This window comes from Cyrtonyx montezumae, unplaced genomic scaffold, assembly GCF_038088225.1.
Source record: "Cyrtonyx montezumae isolate F1298 unplaced genomic scaffold, pur_monq_1.0 scaffold_3, whole genome shotgun sequence".
Classification (NCBI taxonomy): Eukaryota; Metazoa; Chordata; class Aves; order Galliformes; family Odontophoridae; genus Cyrtonyx; species Cyrtonyx montezumae.
The window spans coordinates 103,156,635-103,183,777 of record NW_027072034.1 but is presented as its reverse complement, the minus strand read 5'-3'; the positions used below and the strand labels follow the sequence as shown (position 1 = coordinate 103,183,777).

At 40.2% G+C, this 27,143-nt stretch overlaps 1 protein-coding gene across 3 annotated transcripts; it reads left to right on the top strand.

Annotated features, from left to right (window-relative positions):
* The first annotated feature begins 4,097 nt into the window (after window positions 1-4,097).
* On the top strand, window positions 4,098-25,331 carry AMN1 (antagonist of mitotic exit network 1 homolog). Of its 3 annotated transcripts, XM_065742650.1 has the most exons (8): window positions 4,140-4,217; window positions 6,364-6,431; window positions 7,193-7,325; window positions 10,051-10,195; window positions 13,958-14,175; window positions 21,043-21,099; window positions 23,460-23,571; window positions 24,489-25,331. In XM_065742650.1, the coding sequence occupies exons 3-8, from the start codon at window positions 7,284-7,286 to the stop codon at window positions 24,560-24,562; spliced, it is 648 nt and encodes a 215-aa protein (XP_065598722.1). In that variant the 5' UTR covers window positions 4,140-4,217; window positions 6,364-6,431; window positions 7,193-7,283; the 3' UTR covers window positions 24,563-25,331. The 3 variants fall into 3 exon arrangements, with proteins under 3 accessions (XP_065598721.1, XP_065598722.1, XP_065598723.1); XM_065742649.1 differs by lacking the exon at window positions 6,364-6,431 and having other exon boundaries at window positions 4,098-4,217; XM_065742651.1 differs by lacking the exons at window positions 4,140-4,217; window positions 6,364-6,431 and adding an exon at window positions 5,024-5,203.
* The last annotated feature ends 1,812 nt before the right edge of the window (window positions 25,332-27,143 follow it).

Here is a 27,143-nt window from a genome sequence, read left to right as displayed (position 1 = left end):
TTTGTTTGAGTATTAGTACTGTTTCTATGGCATTTATTCAGGTATAATAATTTTCTAAGACCTGATAATGAGATGAACATGATGGTTGTTTTCCCTTGTTTACCCAAGTCAGGCAACCAAAAATAACTACGAAAGATGCTCTGATTCGTGGGATCATACTCTTCATTTAGAAGTAATTGAAACATCTATGAAAATAGCTAACCAAGTGAGTTTCTGGGTGTGCACTCATTTTCTAGAGATTCAAATAAAGCCATCCCAGCAATAGGGATGCCCATTCATTTTTAGAATTTGTGAAGAATAATAGTTATTGACTGTGGATGATGAGAATGTACAACTAGAATGGGAAGTTCATAATTTGGTGGGGCTTATTATGAGTGTTTATGAAAATGTAACAACAGCAACAAAACGTTAGACAGCATTTTGTTCTGTGGAAAGCCTATTAATCGTGCAGGAGCTGTTTATGGAAAAATAATGAGAACTGCTCACGAATATCTAGAATAGGATTTAGATGGAGAACAAAGTGGATGAGGGGTCCCAAAAGGCAGTGGTTAGTATTGGTTATATTGAATCAAGGAGACATGTATAGACTTGTGAAAACTAGGCCTTGTAGGTTGAGCAAACAGGAAGGAACACTTGGACCATGGAAATGCGTGGTCCATTGAAGATAAGTGAAGACAAGTAGAGCTGCTCTTTGAACTCAACGCGGGGGTGGTCCCGTGAAGAGAAGGGCAATACAGTGGTGGGTAGGGTTGCTGTTCACAACACAATGGAGATAAGTGGAGTTGCTGTTTGCAAATCAATGGTGGAGTCCCGTGAAGATTAGGAGGCAGAGTTGCTGTCGCGACACAATACATGCCCCTAGAGGTTTTGCCAGGGTACCACCAGATGGGCCCAGAGACCCATTCTAGGATGCAACCGATTTCTTGGAAATGTGTTGAATGTGTATACACTATTCCTATAAATGCGTAGTTGCCGCTTTCTCTGGTGTTTGGTGAGTGATCCCCATGCACCCAGCACTGTAATAAAGGGAATACCTGCTTGACATAACTCACTGGCATCATGTTACTTCGTTGGGTTTCTCAGCTTCAACGTAGAAATAAGACAAAGAACGTGTTACTTCCAGATTGGTCAGGAATGTGTAGCTTGAGAGCAGAAGTCTCCAGTGTTACAGTGACATAATAGTGAAATAATGAAAACCAGAAACTGTGGTTGTGATCATTTGTGAGAAGGCAAAGAGGAAATTATCCTTTAATAGAAAAACCTACAACATTTCATTCTTTTGACAGATGTTTCAGTCCTTAGCTAGGGATTAAGTGAGTTAGAGAAGGCTGCTGTTTTATTTCTGTGCAGGGTGCAAGGTGGGTGATCTCTGCAAAATTAAGTACAATGAGTCTTCACATCTTCTTCCACTTATATTTGATTACTTTTAATATATGTCTATTAATATGTAAGTCACACATACCTACTACATATTAATAGAATTACAGTAGTACAAGGTTACACAAACATAACCGACTCTTCTGTGCTTGTCTGGAAGTCTTTGGTGGTCGTTTGGAGAGGTGTCACCCTACTCACTGCATCCATGTTTGGGTGAGACATGCATGGGTTAAAATAAAACTGAAGAGTTGAGCAAAAGGGGAAAAAAGGGACAGACCTTGAGCAAGAACAATAAGGAGTGCACTGATAGTGAGGAGTACCCTGATAGACTACTGCACTGGAACGAGCTGATACCACAAAACTGAAGACAACAACCAGAAGAAGCTGGAGCAGCATCTCCAACTGCAACGAGGTGATGGAAAAGAGTTAATTGTAATGATCTGTCCCAGTTCTCAGAAATTTACGTATGCTTTATGCTCTTAAAACTGTAGTCTCTTCTCTCTTTGGAGCACAAGTTATGTGGGGTTACCCCCTTGCACTCAGAGTGTGTGGGCAGCACTGAATAAACATACCTGCTTTATAATCTACCTCTGAATTATAGAGTTGTTTCCACAAGTCATGGGCACAGGCTTTCTCAAGACACCTGGTCTCTTAATGAGTGGTTTCTGCTTTGATCTTGTGCCCCTCACTCAGGGATGTTACTCATTATAGAAGTCTTGTGGTCAGGAAGGATATTTATCACAGATAAGCAGTACATCTGGAAGTTATAAGCAGAACTATACATCTGAGTAAGCACTTTATTTAGGCAAAAAAAAATAAAAAAGGCAAATAATTGTGAGAAATACCTCAACTGATCTTTTGGAGAGAGGAGACAGGATCTCTTGTGAAAGATATCATGATTGCTATGGTGGGTGTTCCTGCCATCAGGAGTGCCTGCTGTAAGAAACACGAGCTCATATATCTCCTAGTTCCAGTGCTGAGTGTGGGAATTGAATGTTGTTTCTGCAGTGACTATTGAGAAGGGTAGTTAATCCAAAGAAGTGGAATTTAATGTTTCAATATTCTGTAACTTAGCCCTGGAAATAGTCTGTGTGAAAAGTAGGAATACCGTATACATATTAGCAAAATATTCTAGAAACATAGTTACTGAACAAGTTCTTTCTCACAAAGCCGCAATAGAATTTAGGTGTTCCACACAATGAGAGTATAGTTTTCTAAGTTAGAAAGACATATTGTAAGGTTGTGCTAAGAAATCTTTGCTTAGGGCAGCAACAGTAAAATATAATTAACAAGCTTCTAAGGAGCCAAGGCATTTATACAAAGCATAATTGTCCTGATCTGTGGGAAGGTTAGGATGTCACAGGCAGGCTCCAAGATACCCTACTCCCCTGCATCCTCTTTCCAAGGCTTATCTCTATGCAAGGACAGACAAATATACAAAACAATGACCAAGTGTTAAAGGAAGGGGCTATGTTTCTATTTAAATATAAAGTGTAAAACAGGTATTTGAAAGCCATGACCTGGTATCTGATCAGAAAGCAATGACCAGATGTTAAGAGGGCTATTTGCTGGTGTTTAGAGAACAACCATTTGTTGTTGTTTAGATGACTAAGGGATTGGTATCTGTATGATCAGTGAAGCATTCAGAGAGTGTGAACCTGCAGTACTCAGCCAATGAGGAACCAGGGCAGAAAGAGAAGCGTCGGGCAATAGGGGATAAAAGATGTAATACTGACATCTCTGTGCGCTCCTAGTTTATGGGGCGCCAGTCATTGCAATTGAGAATAAACTCCTTTATCAGAGGTACTGTCTTGACTAAATTATTTGGATATTTCCAACGTGAATCCCTCCCCTGCTGCCAGGTTCACATTCTTCATGTGCACATCCCCTAGGTAATTGACAAAGTCCATTCTCTTTGTTTCTCCGAGTGAACAGAATCCACAACGCAGTTGCCATACCAATATCTGCGGCCATATTCCTGCCAGAGAAATTTGTTTCTTCTTATGCAGTTGTGGGTACAGACGTATATCTAACAGCCTTTACCTTTGGTAGTCCACACTCCCTGCAGCAATCTCCCCAAGGGAGGAGTACACAGATTAACGCTCGAGGCAGACTCCTTATCTCTCAAGAATATGCACGTGCTATTTAACTACAGGTCTTGAGGTAGGTATCTTTGGTGCAACATTCTACTTATGCAGAAACAATATGTCATCTCGAACATAGTTGTGAGGCATCATCTTGAATGTAATTTGGAAACAAATTAGAATGTTGCATGAGGTCCAGTTGATGCGGCTCCTGGTTTTGAAGAGACATGGAAATGGCTGACTCTGTGGGTCCCTCACTTGAGTGTATGGGTTAAGAAAATGCTGATGCTGTCAATAGTCGACTTATCAGCCTTTGTATACGCAGATGTATTTTTTTTCAGTGTACTTTAAGGTCCCAGGTACTTTTGAAATTTGGAGGAATTGGGGAAGATTAAAAACTTAGCTAATGCTGTATTAGGTCAAGGAATTCTTGACCTACCCGAGCTCCCCCACGCTTCACTTAGGCTTGAGAGGATGCTCTGTGCTGTATGATTAACGCAGGGAGAAAGGGATGGCCGCCCCTCTCTGGTGCCCGGTGGGGGTAATCCGCACTCCTTCATCCCCGCGCCACGAGGCGCGGCGGCGGGACTACATCTCCCATCGTGCCAGGCAGCAGCGAGCCGTTGCCGCCATTTCGCCACCGTTTTCCCCACAACCGCTGAGCTCCGGTCGCTTACAGTACCCCGCCATCGCCATGAGCCGCCTCAGCGGCGGTTGGGACGGCGCCAGCGGGGAAGCTCAGCTCCTCCTGGACCTGTGAGTGCCGCCCCGCCGCCTCCCCTCCCCCCCTCCGCTGCCCGCCGGCCCCGAGCGCTGCCCTCAGGGCGGGCTGGCTGCGCTCCGCTGCGGGAGCGGGGCTGGCGGGGCTCGGGCAGGGGTCGCGGTGGCTGGGGTGGTGGGCTACAGGGCTTGTCACAGAGCCGGGTTTGGTAGGCGAGGGGCAGGACGGCCCTTGACGAGTCTGCAGGTGGAAGGGTGGTGGAGGATCCATGCTTGCTGCTGGGCCCAGCGAGTCCACTGGGGGATGTTTTGCTTTGACTCTGTCATGCTGTCACGGTTGTTTGCTCTTAGGAGGGAGTTAGAGACTGTAGGGATATAACGTTGGTTGGGCAGGAGGAGATCTGTCGAACGGTACGGTTCATCGTAGACTTAATGTCTTAAAGCACTGCAGGCAGGATTGTAATTGCAATGCGTTGGGAAGATTTCCTCTCTGCTAGGCTGGCTCAGTTATCCCCAAAAGAGAGGAGTTTTTAGCTTTCTTTATTAGAATACAGGGGGAGATCACTGGGGACATTTCCTGGTAGTATCCCTCAACTCATAGGAGGCCACAGGCTTTTTTTATCCCTGCACCTCGACTCTGTAGGGAGCCCTTTTCCCCCTCTTTCCCTGTTGGCTAAGCTACTCAGGGTCTACATTCTCAGTTTGCCTACCACAAGCACCATCCCTCCCCTTCCCCCCCCCTCTCGCCGTAGGTACCACCCTTTGTTTTCCTTGTTTATACACGCTTTATAATCGCGATTCAGAGTTGTTTTGCTGTCTTTGTATCCTGCTTGACAAAGTCCATTCTTCCTTGTCCTGTCAAGCAAACAAGATTTACAAGCAGGTGCTAAGCTAGCCTCTCCTGCTATATATCTGCAAGATAAGTTTGTTTAACAAGTTCTTCACAGCCTTTATTCATCAGCCTTATCTTATTTTGCAAGGACAACTTATCCTTTCTTAATTCATCTCATATGGTATAGCTGGTAAATGTTTTTTTTTTTTTTCACATAAGATGCAGTAGTAATGAAAACATAAATTATTTGATGAAGCATCAAATCAGAAGCATCTTCTGAAAACAGGCAGGTTTTGAAAATGGTGCAATTCTTCTTAAGGTCAGGCTAGACAGGGCTCTGAGCAACCTGGTCTATCTATGGGCGTCCCTGTTCGTTGCAGAGGATTTTGACTAGATGACCTTTAAGGGTCCCTTTCCAACTCAAGCAATTCAGTGTTTCTGTGATCTCAATATGCTTTTCTCCCATGCCAAATTTAAAAACACAGCAGCAAGAGAGCTAAAAGTAACCAGGGGACTCAGCCTAACTCATGTTGATTTCCATTTCTTTGCGTTGTTGTGGCAGTGTTCTCTGCATATTGAGCCAAGTAGTTGGTCTCGAAAGGCAGGTACCTATTCACACATGGCTGGGGTAGTCCCTTCATAGTCAAAAAGAAAACCACAACAAAGTTTGTGTTTTGTTTTTAGATACTAGTATTTCTACGTAATCCACTATGTGGTGTTTGAAAGCTGAGGCCATGAGGAAGGTATCAGAACACTTACAGATGGCTGCATCTGCATGTACAGAAACTGAGTACAGAAACTGAGCTTCAGTTTGAAAACAAAGCTCCCTTGTACAGCATTGCTGTGAATATAAATTACCTAATCCTAAAGAATGCAGAAAGATGCATCTAATAATATCTGCTTGTCTGTTTTAGCATCCTTTCTTCTGCTTATTTTCTTCTGATGCAGCCCTATTCTAACATCTGTTTCGCTGTTCTTCTTCATGTGACATAACTCAGTGTAAGCTGTACCTTGATGTAAGCTGGATTGCTTGTAGAATAATTAGTTATTGAGATCTATAAAAATAGGGAATCCAGTTCAGGTAGCTATGATCCATAGATGATAGAACTTTCCGTTCAGGGCACTGTACTGCTTTCATGTGCTCATGTTAGGTTTCTGAGCCACAGCGCATGGTGGGGAGATATCCTTCCCCAGTTTTGGATTTGCTCCAGTGTAATGCTTTTTAAAGTCTTACAATTTCCTGGAAGACAAAGCATTACTTTTTGTCTCTGGATGTGGGTTAGATTCATGATACCTTATCACCCCCCTTTACCTAGGGACTTAATTTTTCATAATAATCTCTCCCTTCAGAGACTTGCAATTGCTTTTTTGAGGACTAGCTGTCTCTAAGTGTGCCAGTGAGTGCTGATGATCTGAAGGTCAGTCTGTTTGATGTGCTTAGAAGTCATTCCCAAGGGTTGCTTCTGGTATTTCAGCGAGTTTGTGGTGTTAACATCCCAAAGCTGCAGAAATTGAGACACTTCCCAGTTCACACAAATACTTGTGTCCTGTTTTTCTCTGAGATTAATTTAACACGCCTTAACGCAGCACTGTCTCCTGATGGAAACCTTATGTAAGCTGAGGTTCAGTGGCTAGGGGAAGAGATTGCTCAGAACAGAGAAATGGTTTGGCCCTCAGATACAGAAGGTGCACAGAAAGCAGGATCACGACAGAAAATGTACAAATGTACAATGTAAAATGTACGTACAGAAAATGTGGGTGTAACAGTACATGTTGTTGTTCTTGTTTAAAATCTCTAGCCTGGTGTGTAGAATCATCAGGCTGTTTTCTTCACGCTGATGAATACTTTCAAAGATTGAGAGGGAAGGAGAAGGAGGCCTAACTATCACTATTAAAAGGAATGACTGTTTTGACTTAAACCAACCAATGTTTCTGATTGCAGTAGGATTTCAGTCAGTTGTTCCTGTGAGAACCTTACTTCTTAGCCCAGGGCAGCTGAGTTTCCAAAATAACTATTGCTGACAAGGCTATTTGGATCCTTGTGGCAGTATGGAACAGCTGGACTCAGTGAGGTTTGGAGGCAGCACAGCTGGATGCAGAAGTGGACATCTTTTGGCTTGATTGTTCTGTTGCTAACATGTAATGCCTTTCTCGACTGTGTAATTTTCCTATGTTTCAGATGCCTTCAGTATTTGACAAAGAACCTTTCCAGATACACTGCGGATATCAAGATATTGCCACCTAACATAAAGGATAAACTAATTAAATTGATGAGTAGACAAGGGCAAATTACAGATTCAAACATCAGTGAGGTAAGAACCCATCCAGAACTGTTCTATCTGTGGTGGTTAATCCATGAGGATGAACTAAACTGTAACTCCTTATGTGACACAACAGATAAATTCAGGACTGCTTAAACTGTCCATATCTTCACTTTTTTCTTGTTCTTTTCCCTACGCTTTGTAGTGCTAATAGTCATGTATTAAAAATAATGAAACACTCTCCAGTTAGTGATAATTTACTTCTGTTTAATCAGCTGACAAACATAATCTCTTTTCAGTACTGCACACTAGACTGTTTTAAAGTAGTCTGTGATGGGGGAGTTGCAGGGACTGTAGTGTGTTTCAAGAAGCCAGTGCATAATTTGTTAAAAGATTTCAGGAACTTGCTAAGTTTCTGTAACACTCTTGACATGGAGATTTATCTTCATTCTTTGAAATATGATTGTGCTAGGGCTAGAAATTGATGGTTCAAATTCTCTAATCGCTTTTGCTCATCAGCAAATGATTTTTTTTTTTTTTTAGCTGTAAATTGAGAGGCACATCTGCTTTGGTATCCATCCACTGTTATCTTGTTTTGCTTCAAAGGGCAGTGTGAGAATTGAGGAGCTAAAGGCTGACCTTGGTGAGGCAGATGAATGACTCTGTAGCTATTTTGAACTGCATCTCCTTAGAGATACAGTATGAGTTCCACAGAGCCCAAACAGTGAAACTAAGTCTGGAGGCACAATTAGAAGTACTGTGGGAAAACCCTCAAACAACTTTTCTCTTTAATATGTGTCACTTTTAATCATAATAAATAGATAAATAAATTCTTGAGCACTCTTTATCTTATTTTGGTGAGTTTGTGTTGACACAATTTGATTTTGGCTGTTTTCACTAAGTAATCCTTTCTAACCATCCTAAGAGACGTATATAGTTATGACTGTATGATTTTATGTATAAATACTCAAAGTCATTAAGATATCTTTAGTCTGGGGAGAAGCTGGGAAGTTTCATTGCAGTGTTTCCTCTGGCTCTTTGCAAAATCTCATCTGTCTTTGTCTTGCTGATCACTGCCTTTTCTTGGAGCTGTTTTTTCTCTTGCCCATTCTGTTTCCATTCTTTTTCTCAGCTGTTTCCTTTCTCTGTTCCTGCAATTTCCTGTAATCACTTTCCTTGAGCATGGCTTTTCTTTCCCAACAATTTCCAAATTTACTTTTATTTCATTTGCACTTCTCTTTAAATGCTAACCACCTTTATGACTCCAAATCTATTCTATTTCTTCATACTGTGTGACTGTTCAGCATTCATGTTCTTTCAGCTCACAGATACGCTTCTTGTTCAGCATAGCAAAACCTCCTGAAGCAGTTTAGCTCTTCTTATTGTTCCTTGCTTGCACCATACATAACCGAGTATTTTATGCTCTGAACATTTGCAGAATCCCAATTCCATGTGGATAAGGAATTTTTTGTCTTTGCTTCTGCTTCAGAGATCTCTACATCTCATAGTTCTTTCTCCTATTTTGCAGTTCTAATGCCTTACAGAGTTTTTCACGTGGCTTCAAAACCAGCAGTTTGCTCACTTTCACTATGATCTAGGCAATTGGAAATTGTGGAAGAAAGTTGATAGTTAGGGAAAGCATCTTGAATAAATGTTGATCATTTGAATTTGAAGCATGTCAGCTCTGGGTTTGATATTAGTTCATGAGATACGAATTTGGAAATACGAATGAAATAGAAATTGAATGTGAGTCTTGTGAAAACTACTCACATGCATGTTACATGGCTTGGTGGTGGTTTTATGGCATGAAGAGACACTTCTGAGGCTTCCAGTATTTAGGGGAAGATACTCTCAAAGCTGCCTTCTGTTTGCCACTCTGGAAAAAGGTTGCAATAATAATCTACTAGAAGTTCTTACTTCTTTTCAGATGGCTTGTTTGACTTCGTTAGTAAAGATTTTAGCATCATGTGTATTTGCACAGTGTAAGGGAAGTGTTTTTTGTGATTTAAGAGAGGGAGTGACAGGCTGAAGGGGGCAGTATGGGGTAATGATCTAACATTTGCCTATTGATCAGAACTCACAGTGACCCAAGGTCTGGAAGAGGGAGGAGTATAAATACTACTTAGTGAAAAGTGGTGACAGTCCCCAAAAGTGAAATGAAGGGTAAGATAGGAGGTTATTATTACTGATATGTGAGGCCTTCCATCACTTTGGGTCTAAGTTTTGTAAATGTGCTTTGGGGGAAAGGAAGACCTGCGTCTCGTGGGATTTAAAGAGCCTGTTTAATGAGGATTTGGTACCTCTATGTGTGGGGGGGGGTGAGAAAAATACTCTGGGGTAAAATATTTTTCAAGTCTCGGCTTATATCTGCTTAAGAGGAAAAGGTTTGTTTGTAATCAGTATTTACACTTCAGCTTTCTGCCATCCAAGCTGTAAGTCTGAGAATGCTATCCTTGGTAAACATACTGGTGTTAACAACTGTAGCATCCACAGTTTAAACAGTAACATTAATGTGCTCCTGATCTGAATTTATCACAGGAATAGGACATTGATATGAACTGTTGTGGCAAACGTAGCATGTTTTCTTTATGGATGTTAATTGTCAGGACTGACAACTCCATCCTTTAGTGGGTATTTTAAAAAGTTCTTTGTCTAGCTGTTCTAGCTCTAATGTTCTTTTGTTCTCTTTGTTCTCTGTTCTAGCTCTGATGTCTAACATTACTGGTATTGTGGATTAAAATACACAGTTCTGTGACATAGCAGGTTTTCTTTACAGGTGTTGCACCCTGCTGTGGAGTCTCTAGACCTCCGAGAATGTGATATTTCAGATAATGCATTACTGCAGCTTTATAACTGCAAGCAATTGAAACAAATCAACTTAAACTCTTGCAAAGAAAACAGATTGGGAATCACTTCAGAAGGTATGTTATCTGTGCATAGATAACTGCAATCTTGTTTCTGTTTTATTTTTCTTCTTAGATTGGAGTAAATTGCAAAAACACCTAGAGTAACTGTAGGGTCCCCAGTGCCACACCAGTACTAATTAAAAGTAACTTGAGTGGTGTAAATTATAGGCCTGGAACAATGATTATCTTATGAAAGAGAGCTATCAGGTTACTGATATGCTACTTTTCTGATAATGCTGTGGTTCATTTGATGATATTTTCCACTGCATTTTGATTATTCCTTCCTCAGAATTCATTCCAGAGTGTTGCTGGTACCACTGGGGCTGAAGTTTTGAGCTTGTGATTTGCTGAGTTGCCTTTTTTTCCCCAACACTAATTAAAGAAGTTTGTTCTTTAGTAAACAAGTTTGTAGCATTTCTCTTTACTTGAGAGATTTAACTTTAGGATTTGGGATTTCAAGTATTATTCTTAACCTCCAGTCTCATGTTGTGTCGGGAGCTGTTGTAAGGATTAAATTTGCTAAGTTTTATTTTCCACGGAATTTGTTCTGTCTTTTCCTTACACTCATTTCTTTGCTCTATCATTAAGTGATTCATTCATCCATACTAAAAACAGAGGTTAAATATTAATTTACAATTACTGTATGCCTTACTTCAGATCAGCCTTATCTGTATGTTCTTAGCACTGCATATTATTATGCTTACCTTTCTAAGTATTTAGTGAAATGTTTTTAGTTGATTTTATTTACTTGTTTTTAATGTTCCTGCATTGTTACGCTTCGTAATTACCAGGATCATTTACAATGGTCTTCCCTCCATGCCTTCATCTGTCCACTGATGCATTTCTTAACCAGCTTAACATAGAGGTCTTTGTGTCAATTTTTTCTTTATTTGGCTAGAGATTTCTGATTACTTTGCTGTTGATAAGTTAACAACGACATGTTCCTAGTCTTTTCAACTTCACTAACTTTTCTACTCACAAACTGAGGCCTTTATAAACTGAGAATCAAAGCTAGAATGTTTTTAAGTTGAAGTAGTTCTTTTTCACTCACTTCAGTTACGTACACACACAAACAGTTCAAAGAAATGTTACCTTTTACTAATTCACTGATGGGCTGTTGTTGTTGTTGTTTTCCTGAAGAAACCTTGCTTCCACATCCAGGGATTTCTGAGCACTGTCATTACTAGGAAATGTTTGCTCTGTAGTTTGCAATATCCAGTAGTCCTTGTGTCTCTGTGTAAATTCACCTGCCATTACCGTATTTTCTACTGCAAACCAATTCTGAACCAAACAAATACTATTTTATTCATGTTTCTTCTAACTTAGTCAACTTTTTATTTCCTTCTATGCAGAATTATGTAATTTTCTGTGCAACAGGAATCACCATGTTGCCATAATCTCTTAAATATTTTTTTTTCTTGAACTGCATCTGTTATTTCATGTACTTCTGTTATTTCTGGGGCAGTGAGGCCTTGGCACAGCTGCACAGAGAAGCTCTGGGCACCCCATCCCTGGAGGCACTCAGGGATGGGTTTAATGGGGCCTTGGGCAGCCTGAGCTCCTGGGTGGTAGCCCTGCCTGCAGAACTGGATGGGCTTTAAGGTCCCTTCCAATCCAAGCCATTCTATGATTCTATGATTTTATTGGCTACTTGCTGGCATCTCTGTACAAATGTTTTGGTTGTTGTAATCCACAGGGCTCCAAGGGCACCAACAGCCCTTTAATGACCAGTGTCATGACCAGCCTAGTCACACTAGGTGCTCATGGGCCAGCCTGAAGCTGTCCTGGTTCTGAGCTATTGATTTTTTTGAGTTGACTTTGTATGGAATGTATTACCTTGTTTTTGCCTGGCATTCACTGGACTGTCAGCAGGACCTAGTACTGTCATCCCTCTGCTCTGCTCACGTAGCTGAGTACCATGGGGCTCTGACATGTTGGTGAGGGCACTGCACTGCCTGTGGTGTGTCTGCCCTATGTTCATGGGCCTGTAATTACTTACAGAGCAGCCCTGATCTCCTGCTCCCTGATTTAAGCACTTTCATCCTCTACTGATAAAGTACAGTCTTCTTACTGTAGTGCCGCACCAAATACTGTTCTCAACTGGACAGAAGTCTTCTTTTGTCTTCCTGTCCACGTATGCATTAGTAAACCTTTGTGTACCCGAAGTTAACAAGTGTCGGTATGTGATAGCCTGATGTGAAAGTGGAGAGGACTGGAGTAAATTACTGCAATCATTCTACAGTGCAAAGGGTTTTTAGTGTTGCTTGTTTGTTTGATCATTCCTTCCCCAGACTCTTGTTTAAGGAAGACTGCTTCTCTGATGAATGTGCCCCAGTGTTCAAACATTCCAGCGTGGATCTTCTTTCAGAAGCCAGCAAGTTATTCCTGCAGTTTCCATGAGTTTGCCAGCAGCCTGATGTAGTTGGCTGTGATTTCTCCCAGTCAAGATTTTGTAGTTTTGTGTATCTCAGCTTCAGGCTCCTGTTGGAGTTGTTTTCTTCTGCATTGAATCACATTGTTTTCTGGATATGCTCAAGTTGTCAGTACTTCCTAGCAAGGACTTCCAATGAGAATAGACCAGCAAAAATACTTTACAAAATTTCCAAAAATATCTAAATATCTATCCCTATCATTCTGCATTGTCTTTAAAATTACCCTTCTTCCTCAGTTTCTTTAATCTCAGCCTATAGCTTATCCTGTTTCCTTTCTCTTCTGGAGCAGCTCTTTCTACCACCATTCTCACTGTTGCAGGATGCTGCTCCATCTTCTGTTTCTGCAAGTTTCACGTGTCTGTTTTCCAGCACAGGATAACATTCTTTAACTTGACTTCTTCTCATCCCCTGTCTTTCCTCTCACTTGACTGTATGATTGCATTTTTCCATGAATCACATTGGTCCTACATGTAACCATAGTGACTAAATGACTGAAATACTTTATGTGAGTGGACATTGTTACGCCAAAGCTGTGATGCAACTACAGCACTGTTTCCCAGAGTCATCTCAAGCCATTCTATGTTCATTTTTTGTTTTCCCCACTCTCACTGAAGTGATATCTTAGGTAGATAACATCCCTGAGGTATCCCTTTTGCAGTGCGGAAGGGAATTCAGCATTCAGAAATCTTTACCAGCCCTTCTACAGCACCACTTATCAAGTCTCTGCTCTTGTTAGGAGATACCAATTTATTTATTTTTTTATCTTTCAATTAGGAAAACAAAACAACTACAGAATGATTTTCTTACACCATATCTTGCTGACGTGGCATGTATTAAAGGTTGAGCAGTCAGTGACCGACAATGGTGGTAATAAAGAGGAGGGGTCTCCAGCTTGGTGCAAGCATGAAACCTTTTTATTTCATTCTGTCCATTCCATTTCATTGTAGATACACACAGATGAGTTTATATACCTTTTCAGCCATAGCTACACCAATAGTATTCATGTCATTAGGTTATATTGTTCAGTCGGAACTAAGTAACATTGTTTAGTCAGTGTCTCATTCTAGACAAAGCAGGGATGTATGGTACACATTGTAGCAAACGCTCTCTTATCTTTTGTATTCCTTCTTCAGGATCTAGCTTTCTCTTGCCAAGGCTTGTGACCTACTATGGCTAACACATCTGTGTGCTTGTTACAAGCTGAGCAGTGCTTACAGTCTTGCTATCTAACTGTGTCTCCACCAATGATCACCAGAGGACAGCACAAAGATTTCAGCGGGGTGGTTGTGTTAAAAAATGTCTGATTTTTATTTTCTTTTTTTTTACGTTGCTGATTCTTTGACAGGTGTCATAGCCCTGGCCTTATCCTGCCCTTACTTGCGTGAAGCATCTTTTAAAAGGTGCTGCAATATAAGTGACAGTGGAGTTCTTGCTCTTGCACTCAATTGCCAGTTCTTACAAATACTGAACTTGGGCAGCTGCTCAGGCATCATGGATGCATCTCTGCAGGCACTAGGAGAAAACTGCAAATTTCTTCACAGTGTGGACTTCTCATCTACTCAGGTAACTATGATGACAATAGGCTAATTGACTTTTGTTTGTTTATTTAGTTATTTATTTAAGATTGGCATGATATTTTTTATTAAATGAGATAAACCATGTCTTTTTAGATCAATTCCTAATGTGGCTTAGGGCCAGAGTTCATTTCCGCTCTTCTCTTCCTGAGGACTCACATTGAACATAAAGTAATGATTCACCACTACAGTCAACTGAATGCTTTATTTCATTATCTCCAAAATTCTCTTGTAAGGAAAAGAAAAATACATTTTTGTATCCTGGTAATCAGGAAAAAGTAAATGTTTTGGTATTACAGCATGTTTTGAAGACTAAGGATACATTTATTAAAATCCATGTGCTATTGGAGACTTCAGTGTTTTTATTTAGTACAGCCATTCAAGCTATAAAATATTTCATAAAAAGAGAGTACAGCCTTGGACTCGTTAGTATGTTCTTTCAGGTAAGACAAACCAACCTGAGTAGTAATAGTACATAATGTTGAACTGTATATGCCCAAAGAGTCCATAATTAGTTCTAGCTTGAGTGATTGTGTTTTCTGAATGGCTTTATTGGAGTTATGTTACGGAATCAACAGGGAAAGAATGACATCAAAAATGTAGGAAAGAACAGATAAGAGGATTTAGCAGCAGTTACTATTTAGCATAAGAAGGAGAGAATTGGCTACAACAACACTACTAGAACAGGCTTTATAATTACAGTTAGATAATGAAATGGATGAAAGGAATTTTTGAGATAATGAAGTGGAGCATTCTGTTGACTGTGGTGGTAAATGATTACATTATGCTCAGTGTGAGTCATACACAGAGCATTCATAATGAAGCGTCAGATAAGGAAAACATGGGACAGGTTTGTATTTTAAATGCTGTTCTTCTCCTTGAAGCGTTTTCTGAAGTAGGGCATTGAAAGTCATTTTATTCTATTCTGTGTTAATTTTTATTACTATAATAGTTATAAAATTACTATAAACTCTATTTCTTCCAGCTTATTTCATGGTTTTCAGTTCCCTTTCCTATCTCCTCTGTTCCTGTCCATGAAATAGGTTTCCCAGTATGTGTTTTAATTGGGATTAAGTCCTCTTGAATAACTACATCTTTGAATATCTGTTGCAAACTAGGTTTGCAGCATTTGTCCAAGGTTAACCCAGAGTGACGTGGGGAAGCATACACACGCTCAATATGAGTGAAGCTTCCTTTATTGTTGGTTACATATCTGCTTATATAGTTATTCTGTTGCTAAGATTAGGTTTACAGCTCATAATCTTTTAGCTACATGATTGGTTAAAGGAAGCTTATATAAAAGCTATAGTGATTAATGACTGCACGGTTTACAAATTGTTTAGTAGTTTCCATAACGTCCAATTCCTTAGATTAGGTTTCCATAACATTCAGTTCCTCAGATAACGTCTAGTTCCATTGAAATCAGATCCAGTCGTCTTGGCTAAGTATGGTTTCCCGTAAACATTGCACGCAACATTGCCCCACATCTTAAGACCATTATTCTTACCCAGATTTATTACATCCCTGACATTTCCCCTGTTTTTCTTTTAAAGTAATATAGTCATGTCCTCCTTGTTCTATCAGCCAATTTTGGAATATATCGGCTGAGGTGGCCAGGTTTACTTTAGGCGTAGTAAGTCGCATAGTACAGCTTACTACTAAGCGAGCTATGATTATAATCAAAATAATAATTAACACCCATTTTATTCCTTCCTTCAACAAATCGTAGAGCCAGGATGAAAGACCTGGAAAGATTGATCGAAACCATTCGTCAATTGGGTTATGATCTTTGGTTACCTGACTTGTGTGATTGAGCAACCAGTGGATCTGATTTTGAATAGACTATTATCTGACAGGTTAAAACAACACATACCCTCAAAATCTTTACACCCATGCCCCTGTGCTAGTAATAAGAAATCAATGGCAGCGCGATTTTGCAGTACAGCGTGTCTCAAGCTATTCATATCTTCCAACATTTCTTCAAGAATTAATGATGTAATATTACTTTGTTTAACAGTCCAACAAGCTAGTCTCTCGATTTGGGTTAAGGCTTGGGCTGCCGCTACACCTGGAACCAGGAAAGAGGCGAAGACATTTGCTGTTGTTGTCCATAATTTTATCTCGTCCAAGCACTCGGTTGTCAGAGCTGAAGCGGCTCTCCGATGTCGACGACTAGTGCCATTAATTAGGGCTTTAGAGATATTCAGCCACTCAATTTCTACGGAAATGGCCATTTTGCCCACACCTGAAGCAACGTTGAGGGTGCGGGGTTGAAGACGCCGCTTTACTCTCAGCTTGCTGCAACAGTGGTCCAAAGGCAGCAAACACCCGATCCTGAGCTCCGGCCAGCTTTTCACCTATATCCTGAACAACAGAGCTTAACATCGCTTGTGTGGGGGTAGGCACTCGGCTCATACGTTCTAACATTTCTTCAACAGTGGCATTTAAAGGGAGAGTGGCAAGAATTGCTTTTGTTGCTTGATTACTATTTTCTAATAGACACTGGCGTAACAAAGACTGTTTCATCCAGTCAGGTACATCTGCATGTGACAACGCTTCAGTTATCTTATCGACAAAGTTAGTGAAAGATTCTTCTCGACCTTGTTTAATTGACAAATAAGATGGAGCAGGTTTCGAAGATCGAACCATATTATATGCATCTCGTGCTAGATTCATACTTTCCATGCAGACTTCAGGTCCCATCTGAACCTGCATTTCTGGTCTAGAAAACATGTTACTACCCATCAATTGGTCAGCAGTCACTTGATACAATGGATCATGCATATCCCGTGGCGCGCTAGCACTCAATTCACATAAGCGGCGCCAATGGGATTGCCACATCATTTGTTCTGACGGCTTCATAATCATTCTCATAATTGTTTTTATATCTTCTGGAACAAGTACACTGCTAGACCATAAATAAGTTAATAATTGGCGAGCCGGTTCACTATGCAACCCATGTTCTGACACTGTAGAACGTAATTGAAATAGCATTTTCCAACCAAGAGGAACATGAACCCCTTGAGCTCCACCATTTGCTGTGGGCTCGAACCGAATGGGAAAAGCCTGACCAATTATCTCAGCCACGTCAGAGTGACCTTGCTCCACAGCTTGCCAAGTAATCTCTGCCCAACAGGGCCGAGGCAATGTACTTATAGCAACTCTGCCTCTAAGTGTCCCATTGTTAACATTGTCCGAAGACGATAGCGGGGGCGGAGGCGGTGGGAGATCCCCATTTCCCTCCTCTGGGGGAAAAAGGTCAGGTTCTGTCTCCGGGTCCTCAGTCGTTGGTGCAGTAGGCAGCACCGCTGATACCCGAACAGGGACAGGGATCCCTAGGGACGGCTGAGGGGGATCTTCAATTCGACCAGTCGCAGCGGAGGCTCCGCCATGCAACTGAGCAACTGCTTGTCCTGCTACCTGCTGCTCAATCTTACGCCGCTTTATACAATTAATAATCTCCCGCCAGGGCTTCATCAGCTTTTTCGCCTCCTTTCTATCATCAATAACATGATCCCACAGCACGTCACCTAAGGTACGCCACTGATCGATATTAAATAATGTCCCTGCATGCAAGAAAACCCCCACTGTCCGACCATAATCCAAAATATTTGGCACTGCTTTAAGGGTGCCAGCACTAATTCCCCGCTTTTCCAAAAAGCACGATAAAAGATTTTGGGCTACCTCTCTCTCCATCCGTTCTGTCCTAGAAGAACAAAGGCACACCGTGGAGGAGAAATTGCGTCGGCCGATCGCTAAGCCCCTGGATCCCGTGCCGGTCCCGCTGCGCGGTCAACCGAAGCTACGCAGCTTTTCTGCTTTTTCTGCTGTGTCGGTCCCGCTGCGCGGTCAACCGAAGCTTCGCAGCTTCTCTGCTGCAAAGCAGCAGAGGCTCTAGTCCAAGCACCATGTACTCGGGTCCCTGTTCGGGCGCCAGATGTTGCAAACTAGGTTTGCAGCATTTGTCCAAGGTTAACCCAGAGTGACGTGGGGAAGCATACACACGCTCAATATGAGTGAAGCTTCCTTTATTGTTGGTTACATATCTGCTTATATAGTTATTCTGTTGCTAAGATTAGGTTTACAGCTCATAATCTTTTAGCTACATGATTGGTTAAAGGAAGCTTATATAAAAGCTATAGTGATTAATGACTGCACGGTTTGCACATTGTTTAGTAGTTTCCATAACGTCCAATTCCTTAGATTAGGTTTCCATTTTGTTCCTTTCTGACAATTGGTCATATGGTGATAAAACACTGCAATTCTGAATTTCGTTTGACTAAAATATGTGGAAACCTGGTAAGTATTGATTAAAGAATCTTAACATCTTTCTCTGTGACCCTGCCAGTTACAGTTAAGCAGACTAAAGGAGAGAAACTGTTAGTGAGTCAAGCCTGTAGAGACTGCAAGACCTTACCACATCCTTATGTTTGAGTGCCAGAATGAATAGTAAAAGTGAAGTGGCAAACATGCATGGAAGAGTAAAACAGTGAGAACGCTGGAAATAGATGAGCAGGCAAAGAAGGGCACAGCCTGCTACAGGAACAAGGAGACTGATATAAAATAGACTGCAAAGGAGCAAATGGCACAGAGTGGTGTAACCACTTTTTAAAATAATCTCATGTTGTGACTGCGGAGAGGTAAAATACAATAAGCAGAGTGTATAAGAACTGATACAAATAACAAGAAATGGGGTGGGCAAAACAAGGGAAGAAAGGAAGTAAGAAGAAGGTGTAGCTCTGCATCCCTTTCGTACATGGAGTGTATAAATGGAAGCTTGGCCTGAAAAAATTCTGCTACACTGGCACAGAACTGTGTAAAAAAAAAAAAACACTTATGCTTAGGTGTCAGTATGCTTACAGTATCATTCTGAGTAGTTAGGTTTTATACATAAACTCTATGCCTGCTGCACTACTTCCAGTCTGTCCTAAATCCCAGCAGCATTAACACATAGGAACATGGGCTCAAGAATCTCAGTCCCTGTATAAATTTATTTTACATTTCCTCTGTAATCTTCAGTGATTCAGCACATGGCAAAAAAATATGGAAAGAATCTTTCTGAAAGGGCTGTCTGCACAAACTTCAGTTCAGGACAGTTTAGTTCTCTGCAAAATGTGTTGGTGAGAGCAGTAGTGCTGCTGGTCAACTTTTCTGTCTGTCCTGACACTTCTTATGTAGAATAGGGTTGCGTTGTTTCTATGTTGAACTGCTGATACCTGAGTAACCTAAGCCTTTGCTACATATACAGGAGTTTGATGACTGGTCTGTACCAAGAGGCTGATATATTTTTGGCTTGATATTAACCATAGATGGTTAATCTTAAACATGAGAGTATATTTCTTGATGAGAGCTGGCAGATGTAGTATTAGAGATAGTGCAGAAGGATTCTCAGTAGAGTAGGAAACAATACTGCAATGCGTTGCTGTAGTACAGCAAAAGTGAAGGCAAGCTTTTATAGAGAAAAAGGGGACTTTTTGTTTTAATGAAAGCTGTTTTTGTGCTTAATACATTTGCAATCATAAAGATAGAGTTCGGATGGTTTGCACCAGGTTAAGGCACCAGCCAGAAAATCTGCTCCAGGTTTCTTCTGATGATGTGAAGGAGAAGAGGCACAGCTATCAAATCTTAACTTGGTTTATTCTTAGGTTGGTGACCATGTACTGGTTTTGGATGTACCATCTTAGACCCTTCAGGAAATTACAGTGATTAATTTCTCTCCATTTTTGTCCCACATAAGGAATTAATTAGAATGTATTTGTTTACTGCCCTCTGTCTCCTGTTCTGGGTGTCTTGAGAAACTAATTGTGCTGTCATCTTGATAACTTGCTGAGCTAGGCACTGCCATTCATTCATGAATCATAGAATCAATGATTCTATTTGTATTTCCCTTTGTGTGCTTTCACACAGAGTCATTAGTTCTTCATTTGCTCTGATTTGATCCTTTCTATTTCAGTTCTATATAATCAACTTGCAATAGGTGGCCAGGAGCCAAGAAGACAATCTGTGTAATGGAAATACTCAAATCTTTGAACAGAAATTGAGCTTGTGGTATCTGGATTCTAGCTGTCAAATTTGTCTGAGTCTTGCTATGTATATTCAGTGACTACAGCAAGACAAGGCCAATTGGAAATGAGGAGGAATTTTAATGAATTTAGTTCCCAAAAGTGAACGTTTAAATTGTTCTTTCATGCCTTTCTGAGGAAAGTCCTTTGTGACTCCCTTTTTCTTTTGCAGATAACCATTGTTTTGTGGTTTTCAATAGCCAATCTTTGATAAAACCTTTCAGTGCAAGTGTATGATGAGTGCTGAAAGACTGCTCGTTTGAGGGAATTTTGTCCTAATTAGCTGGTTTGCTTCCACATGAGTAAGAGTAGGACTACAGATAAAAGGCTGCTGTGATTACTCTTTTTTCTATTCTTCCTTTCTTTTTTTTTCCTACCCCAGGATACTTCCTCCACGAACTTTTCCAGCAGGGAACATTTTCAGTAGCCATGAGAACAGCAGGAAAATTAGTTCATGTAGAGCAGAAGTGCTTTAAGGCTTATAAATTAAAAATGCCATACCCTGACCGTAGCAGTGCACCCACTGTTAAATGAGCGGGGGAAGCCACAGAAACAGCAGCTCCACAACCTGCCCAAATCGTGTATGCTGTACAATGCAAGTGTTTAATAGATGGGGAGAAAATAGACTTGGATAGTTTTCTTTGCAAACTTAGTTTGGAAGGAAGTACATTCACATTAGATGCATTCAGTGACTGTAGGGAGATAATAGATTAATATTAAAAGTGTTTCCCAAATAGTTATGTTTGAAAAATTGAGCTTTAATCCAATGTGTTAATAACAATTTTTTTTTCTAGGTAACAGATGATGGTGTTATAGCACTAGTGAATGGAATGTGTTCAAAGAATTTAAAGGTAAACTATCAAACCTAATATCAAAGAATTTAATTATTGAAAGAGAGAAACTGAATAGTAGTGTGGATTTTGTTTCTTTGTTTTCCTGTGTTTAGTAACATGGTCCCGTGCTGTAACTTTCTAAAAACCTTGTACGTGAATGCCTTTGCATTCAGGTGGGTTTTTGCCAGTTTTAGTAAGCCAAGATTTTATATCTTTATGTGGAACTGCATAATTAAAAGAATAGTAATACAAAGAAAAAAAAAAAGTAGTGTTCTGTCAGTATGTAGGACTAGAAAAGTTTAGGTCTGGTTTACAAGCAGTGAGGAAAAAGAAAGGAAAATATGGCATTATTTGCTACAGTCTCTTCTTCAGTCTGACTCTCATCCTTGTCTGTGTCCTGATCCTTATACATCTGCTTCATGTCATGAAAGCAAAGTACAAATCTGTAGGCAGTGGTCCAGTGTCAGGAACATGGTGAAGAAAGTAGTGTCTTAAAGTAATCAAACTAGCAAGTAGTCAGATCTATTAATCTTTTTACTTCATAGGTGTTCAGATTGCATACTTCACTTACTCATAATGACCTAAGAACATGCATGCATACATCAGCTTTTGAGTATCTTGCTTCAGTGAATGCAGCTCTTGTTTTTTTGTTTTTTTTTTGTGTCATCATTCTGTTCAAAGTTGCACTTATTGCAAAAGATCCCTTTCGTTTATGTACTCTTTCAAGATCCTTGGGGTTCATCATTCAGAAAGACTTCACAGTAAAAAAGTGCTTTGTTGGAGCACCTGAATAATGTTTTCCCAGGTTCTATTTTCACTAGTTACGATGTTTTATTTTCAGCATTTCTTTTCATATGTTGTGTTTATTGATATGGAAAGTAGTCTAGAGATCACTGATTTTAAGAGAAACAACAAAAGTTTGATAATAACCTGTCAAAGCCAAATGGAAGAAAACTACTGGGAAGAAAGAGGATGATTTTGGATACGGAGACTGGCAAAGAGTAAGGAGACCAGAGTCTACTACTTTACGGTGTGGAGAAAACCATTCTCTCTCTCTCCTTCCCATCCCTGAAACAAAGATAATGATCTTTTCCTTATTCAGTCCTTCTTTTGTTTTTCTTTTAGAGGCAAGGAGTTTTGGCATTTTTTTTTGTTGCTTTTGTTTTGAACATACGTGCATGCTCACTTCATACGGCATACAACTAAGCTTGAACCCACCTTAATAAGTTCTAATTCTCCTCAGTAAATAGTATATTGAAATAAGCATGAGTTATCTTCTGCAGGAGGAAAAAAAAATATGTAATAATGCATACACAGCATAAATTTGTATGTGTTGATGAGTCAGGGCCAGGAGCATCTCCCATACGAGGAAAGGCTGAGTAACCTGGGTCTGTTCAGCCTGGGGAAAGGAAGACTGAGAGGGGATCTGATAAACGTTTACAAATATCTGATTGGAGGTGGGAGGCAAGTGGATGAGGCCAGGCTCTTGCTGATGGTGTGTATTGGTAGGACAAGGAGCAGTGGCTTAAAACTGGAACATAGGAAGTTTCATACTGACGTGGAAGAACTTCTTTATGGTAAGGGTGATGGAGCACTTGAACAGGCTGCCCAGAGAGGTTATGCAGTCTCCTTCTGTGGAGATAGTCAAGACCTGTCTGGATGCCTACCTGTGAGACCTATTATAGAGTTAGGTGTGTTAGCAAGGGGTTGGACTTGATGATCTCTTGAGATCCCTTCCAACCCCTGTGATTCTGTGGGGATCTGTTTATTAAAACTGAGCAGCAAAGATTTCTTCCTTAAACAGAATTTTTTATTACAAACAACTGCTGAGTTTATTCTTTTTGCAGTGCATCCAACAGGTAATGGTTGCACAGCTGCACAGAAATGAAGAAGAGAATGAGTGTTTATCCAGTCTCAGAAGGAGAACTTTTAGGAACCTCCTATTACATAAAACTTTCTCCAGCTGAGACTGATGGTTTGTGTCTGTTCTGGGAAAATCCAGAAATCATTCTGTCCTCCTGGACAATAAACTGGTGGGAGAATGTGTGACAGGAAAAACTGCTGGGACTCCAGCACTGTAGAATCTCACAGAAAAGTTGTTTCAGGTGTCCTGAATGACATATACGTTTGGAGAAAAGTTGGTTTTATGTTTTTTAATTTTTTTGGTGTCGAAAGTAATAAAGCTGTCTTAATTTTTCCGAGGGTGTTTCACTGGTCTGTACACAGTCACTTAAGGGATTGATGCACTGAAGGACAGTAGGTCATAACTTCTTCTGGGTGGGGGCTCTTGGAAAATTGTTGGACAATTGAAACCTTTACCTCCAAAACTGGGAGTCTTCTGAGTGGCTTTTTTTTTAATATTACTGTCTTCATAACAGGAGGTCCACATGGAGCGATGTGTAAATCTGACTGATGTTGCTGTGGAAGCAGTCCTCACTTGTTGTCCAAAGATACACATTGTTCTATTCCATGGATGCCCATTGATGACAGGTGGGGAAAGTCATGCTATCTCTTTCATTCTTGGTCTTAAACGTGTTACAGATTTTCCCATTCTTGCTTGTCTGACAACAGTCTTCGTAGATTAATAAATATTCTATATGGAACTAGAATTTTTTACTCTCTTATGAAAGCAGTCAGGAGCAAAGTCCTACAAAATCAGAAAAAGATTAGGCAATCAGTATTGCACAGTGATAAGTATGCTTAAGAGTGTTGGATTACAGCTACTGTAGGAATTCTAACTTTGCTTTTGCTGAGTCCTATGTGATTGAAATAATTGTTTTTAAAAATGTAATTTATGTTTATTTATATTAATCTAACAGAAGCATATATATTGAAACTGATACTAAGAGTAAACCACTTAACCACAGATCATAGATTCTACGAACCATCTATGAATAACCAAGATGTAATGGTATCAGTGTGGGCCCAGTCTTCTGTGGAGGGTGATGGGGTAAATTGTTTTGAAGAAAATGAACTATTGTCTTTGGATTTGGGAAAACTTGTTCGTGCGAAAGAACATAAAGTGCCTAACAGCATGAGAAGTGTTTTATTAAGGCCAGACATGGCCTGAATTGTTGCATGTAGTGTTTTATTTCTGTCTATAAGACTGAGTTTATATTTAAAAAAATAATAATTGAATTTCTATTAAAAAAAAACAATGAACTTGTTACTAAGTGATGAAGTTATTTTTAAAATAGAAATTTAGTCTTATAGGGAGAGTAAAGTACCTTTTAGTGAGCACAGTTCAGTACAAGATGTTAAAACAGTGATCTGTGTCCTTTCCGTATATATTAAAAAGTAGAGCATAAACGCAGATAGAATCAATTTATTTTGTTAACCTGATTTCTAACCAGCACATATATATTCTCCTGAAGAAATAACAATACCTTACTTCTTTTCTTTTGTAGATCGTTCCCGAGATGTCTTAGAGCAGCTCATTGTCTCAAACAAAATCAAGCAGGTGACGTGGTCCGTTTACTGACTACTTTTGGTCTGCATATGTGTGAGTGTAAAGTTTACAGATGGGAGAGCTGTTTCAGAAAACAGGTGCCTCTAAGGAACAGCTGGTGACTTCTGTACCTGCAGATTGCTTCTCTCCTTCTTCCCACCAGAGGTCTCTATCACCATTCCAGTCAGTCCTTGAGCGTGAGTCTGGGCCTCCCTGGCGTCTCTGCTTTGAGCCTTGTCTGTCTGTGCAGCACTGATGGTATTTCATTAAGAGGAAAGTTAAATTACAGTCAGCATTACACTGTTATCTCAGCCTCCTTGAACAATCAGATTTTGCCATTACCGAGCATGTTTTAGCATCTTAACTACTTAGCATAAACCTGGTTTTACTAAGTCCTTGTTCTGAGTTCTTAATCTGAGAGGGTAATTGTAGCTTTAAGTATCAAACCTACACATAGTATTAACGTTTATGCAACACTGGGACTTCAACAAAGACAGAACTGGTAAGTGGAAGTGTCATTAACAGCACTGCAATTATATTTTACATAGTAACAGTCTCCTTTCACCAGGAACTTTTGCTTTGCCTAGAGGAAAAACTGCACATACCTTTTGATGTTATTGATGCTACAAATTTCTGTATTTACTTACCATCAAATATTTACAGGAGTCTTATACATCCAAAATTATTTACGTGTCTCAACATGTAAATGCAGAAGATCTTTGAAATTATTGTAGTGCTTTAACAAATCTCAGAATAGTTCTGATGACTGATATGACAGCCTTATAAGATAGTCATTTTTCCTGTCATTGGAGATAACAAAACACTGGTATCTGTAAGCATAGCTGAGAGTGAAGTAAGACCTCATTTAGCATTAGAGTATGTGAATCTCAAGGCAGTAGAGTTCAATGGGAGTTTGTGTTCTGGTATATGTGGTTTAGTACATCTCCAGTGGCCTCCAGAAGATGAAAATGTCTGTTTATGTATTGTTTGAGTGCAGTCATTGTAAAAAATAATAAGTATAGAATTGATTACGTGACAGAACGGTGCTTTCATCGTAGTTACAAGTCATGCTCACTGGCTTTGTTGAAGCAGTATAACTTACAGTGAGACCTGTATGATTTCTGCATTAAACTTTTAAAAATGCTAGTAATTTCAGCAGTGCACAAAGCAGAGAGCACGCCATGTTTATATTCCACGTTTGGAAGTAGCAGGATTTAGCTGGGGAGCTCTTATGTGGATCTGATGACTCTCAAAAATGCCTGAATTAAGGCAACAGTGAGGGGTGTTTAATTTATGACTTAATGCTTATCGTAGCCCATGCTAATTTTAAAAGTAATAGAAATAAAAGTCTTCTGCTGACCTGTTTAAAGTTCATGTCAAACTGCATGGAAGATCATGTATCCCATCCAGTACCGTTAAAGGATATTACAGTATCTTACCACAATCTCTGCTCCTCTCTTGATTATATGGCTTATGGAAGAGCAAGTCCACATAGAAAACTTGTTCGTGTGTAACTGAAAGCATAATTTTAGAAGTCGGGTACATAAATGTCTGACTCTTTTGGCATGAAGTAATTTATCTGCTGTGTCTGGTTTCAGGAAAGGTGCCACAAAAAGAGTTGGAATCATTAGCTGCCTTAAGTGGAAGGGGGCCCCAAGAGCCCCCTGCGCAAATCAGGGCTGGCTCAGAGCTCAGCCACCTTGCTCAGGGCTTTCTCTGACTAAATCTCTCAAGTATTGCATTCAAAAAAATAATAATAAATGGAACTATTTAATACAGCTTAAGGTGGAAGACCACTGAAGCCTGTGACAGCAAAGGGCACTTACAGTGCTAGCCCTTTGTGAATGTAACCCTGAGTTTGTCACGTTAAAGGTAAATGCAGCTTATGCTGTCCTTAAATGTGCATGCAGATGTACAGTGTTTTTCTGCAGCCTCTTCTACACACGTAACTTGAGTGCTGCACCTCACCTAGTGCTTAAAAAAACAGTACAGCAGCGTGAGGAGTAATGCTGTGTCCTTAGGTTTGAAGTAGGTCTCAGTAAATCCTTCACTTGCAGAGCTTAAGGTTGCTCTTCGGTAGGTTTGTCACTAGTGTCATTCTACTGGAATTACTTCTAATTCAGGTTGAGTCACAGTCATTTTCAATAAACATCTAAGAGTGCAGGAGTGAACCTGGAGATGGACATGATGAGTGCACCTACCAGTTCATATTTGATATTGTACTTGGATGTTACTGATGTCAATTCTTGGGCGAGCACTGCAAAATACATGTACTGTTTTGAATATTAAAATCAGTTAAGTCTTCTGTTTGGATATTTCTGGAAATATAGATTTTATAATGTGTGAATGTCGTATTCGTATGAGCGTTCATAAACTTCCCACTTTGTGAACAGTCTCTTTTTCTGCCTGCCACGTACTTTTTCATACTTACCTTGTAAGTTCCACCGCATCCATCTGGGGTTTGGATAGTTGTAGGTGCTTCGTATTCCCTTCTTTGGTGCTCAGCTCCCAATCACTGCTTATTTTGTAGTTGCCTGTTAAACATGACAGCTGTTTGCTTTCTTCTGAGGTTACATCTGAACATCAGGAAGCACTTCTTTACTGTGCAGGTAAC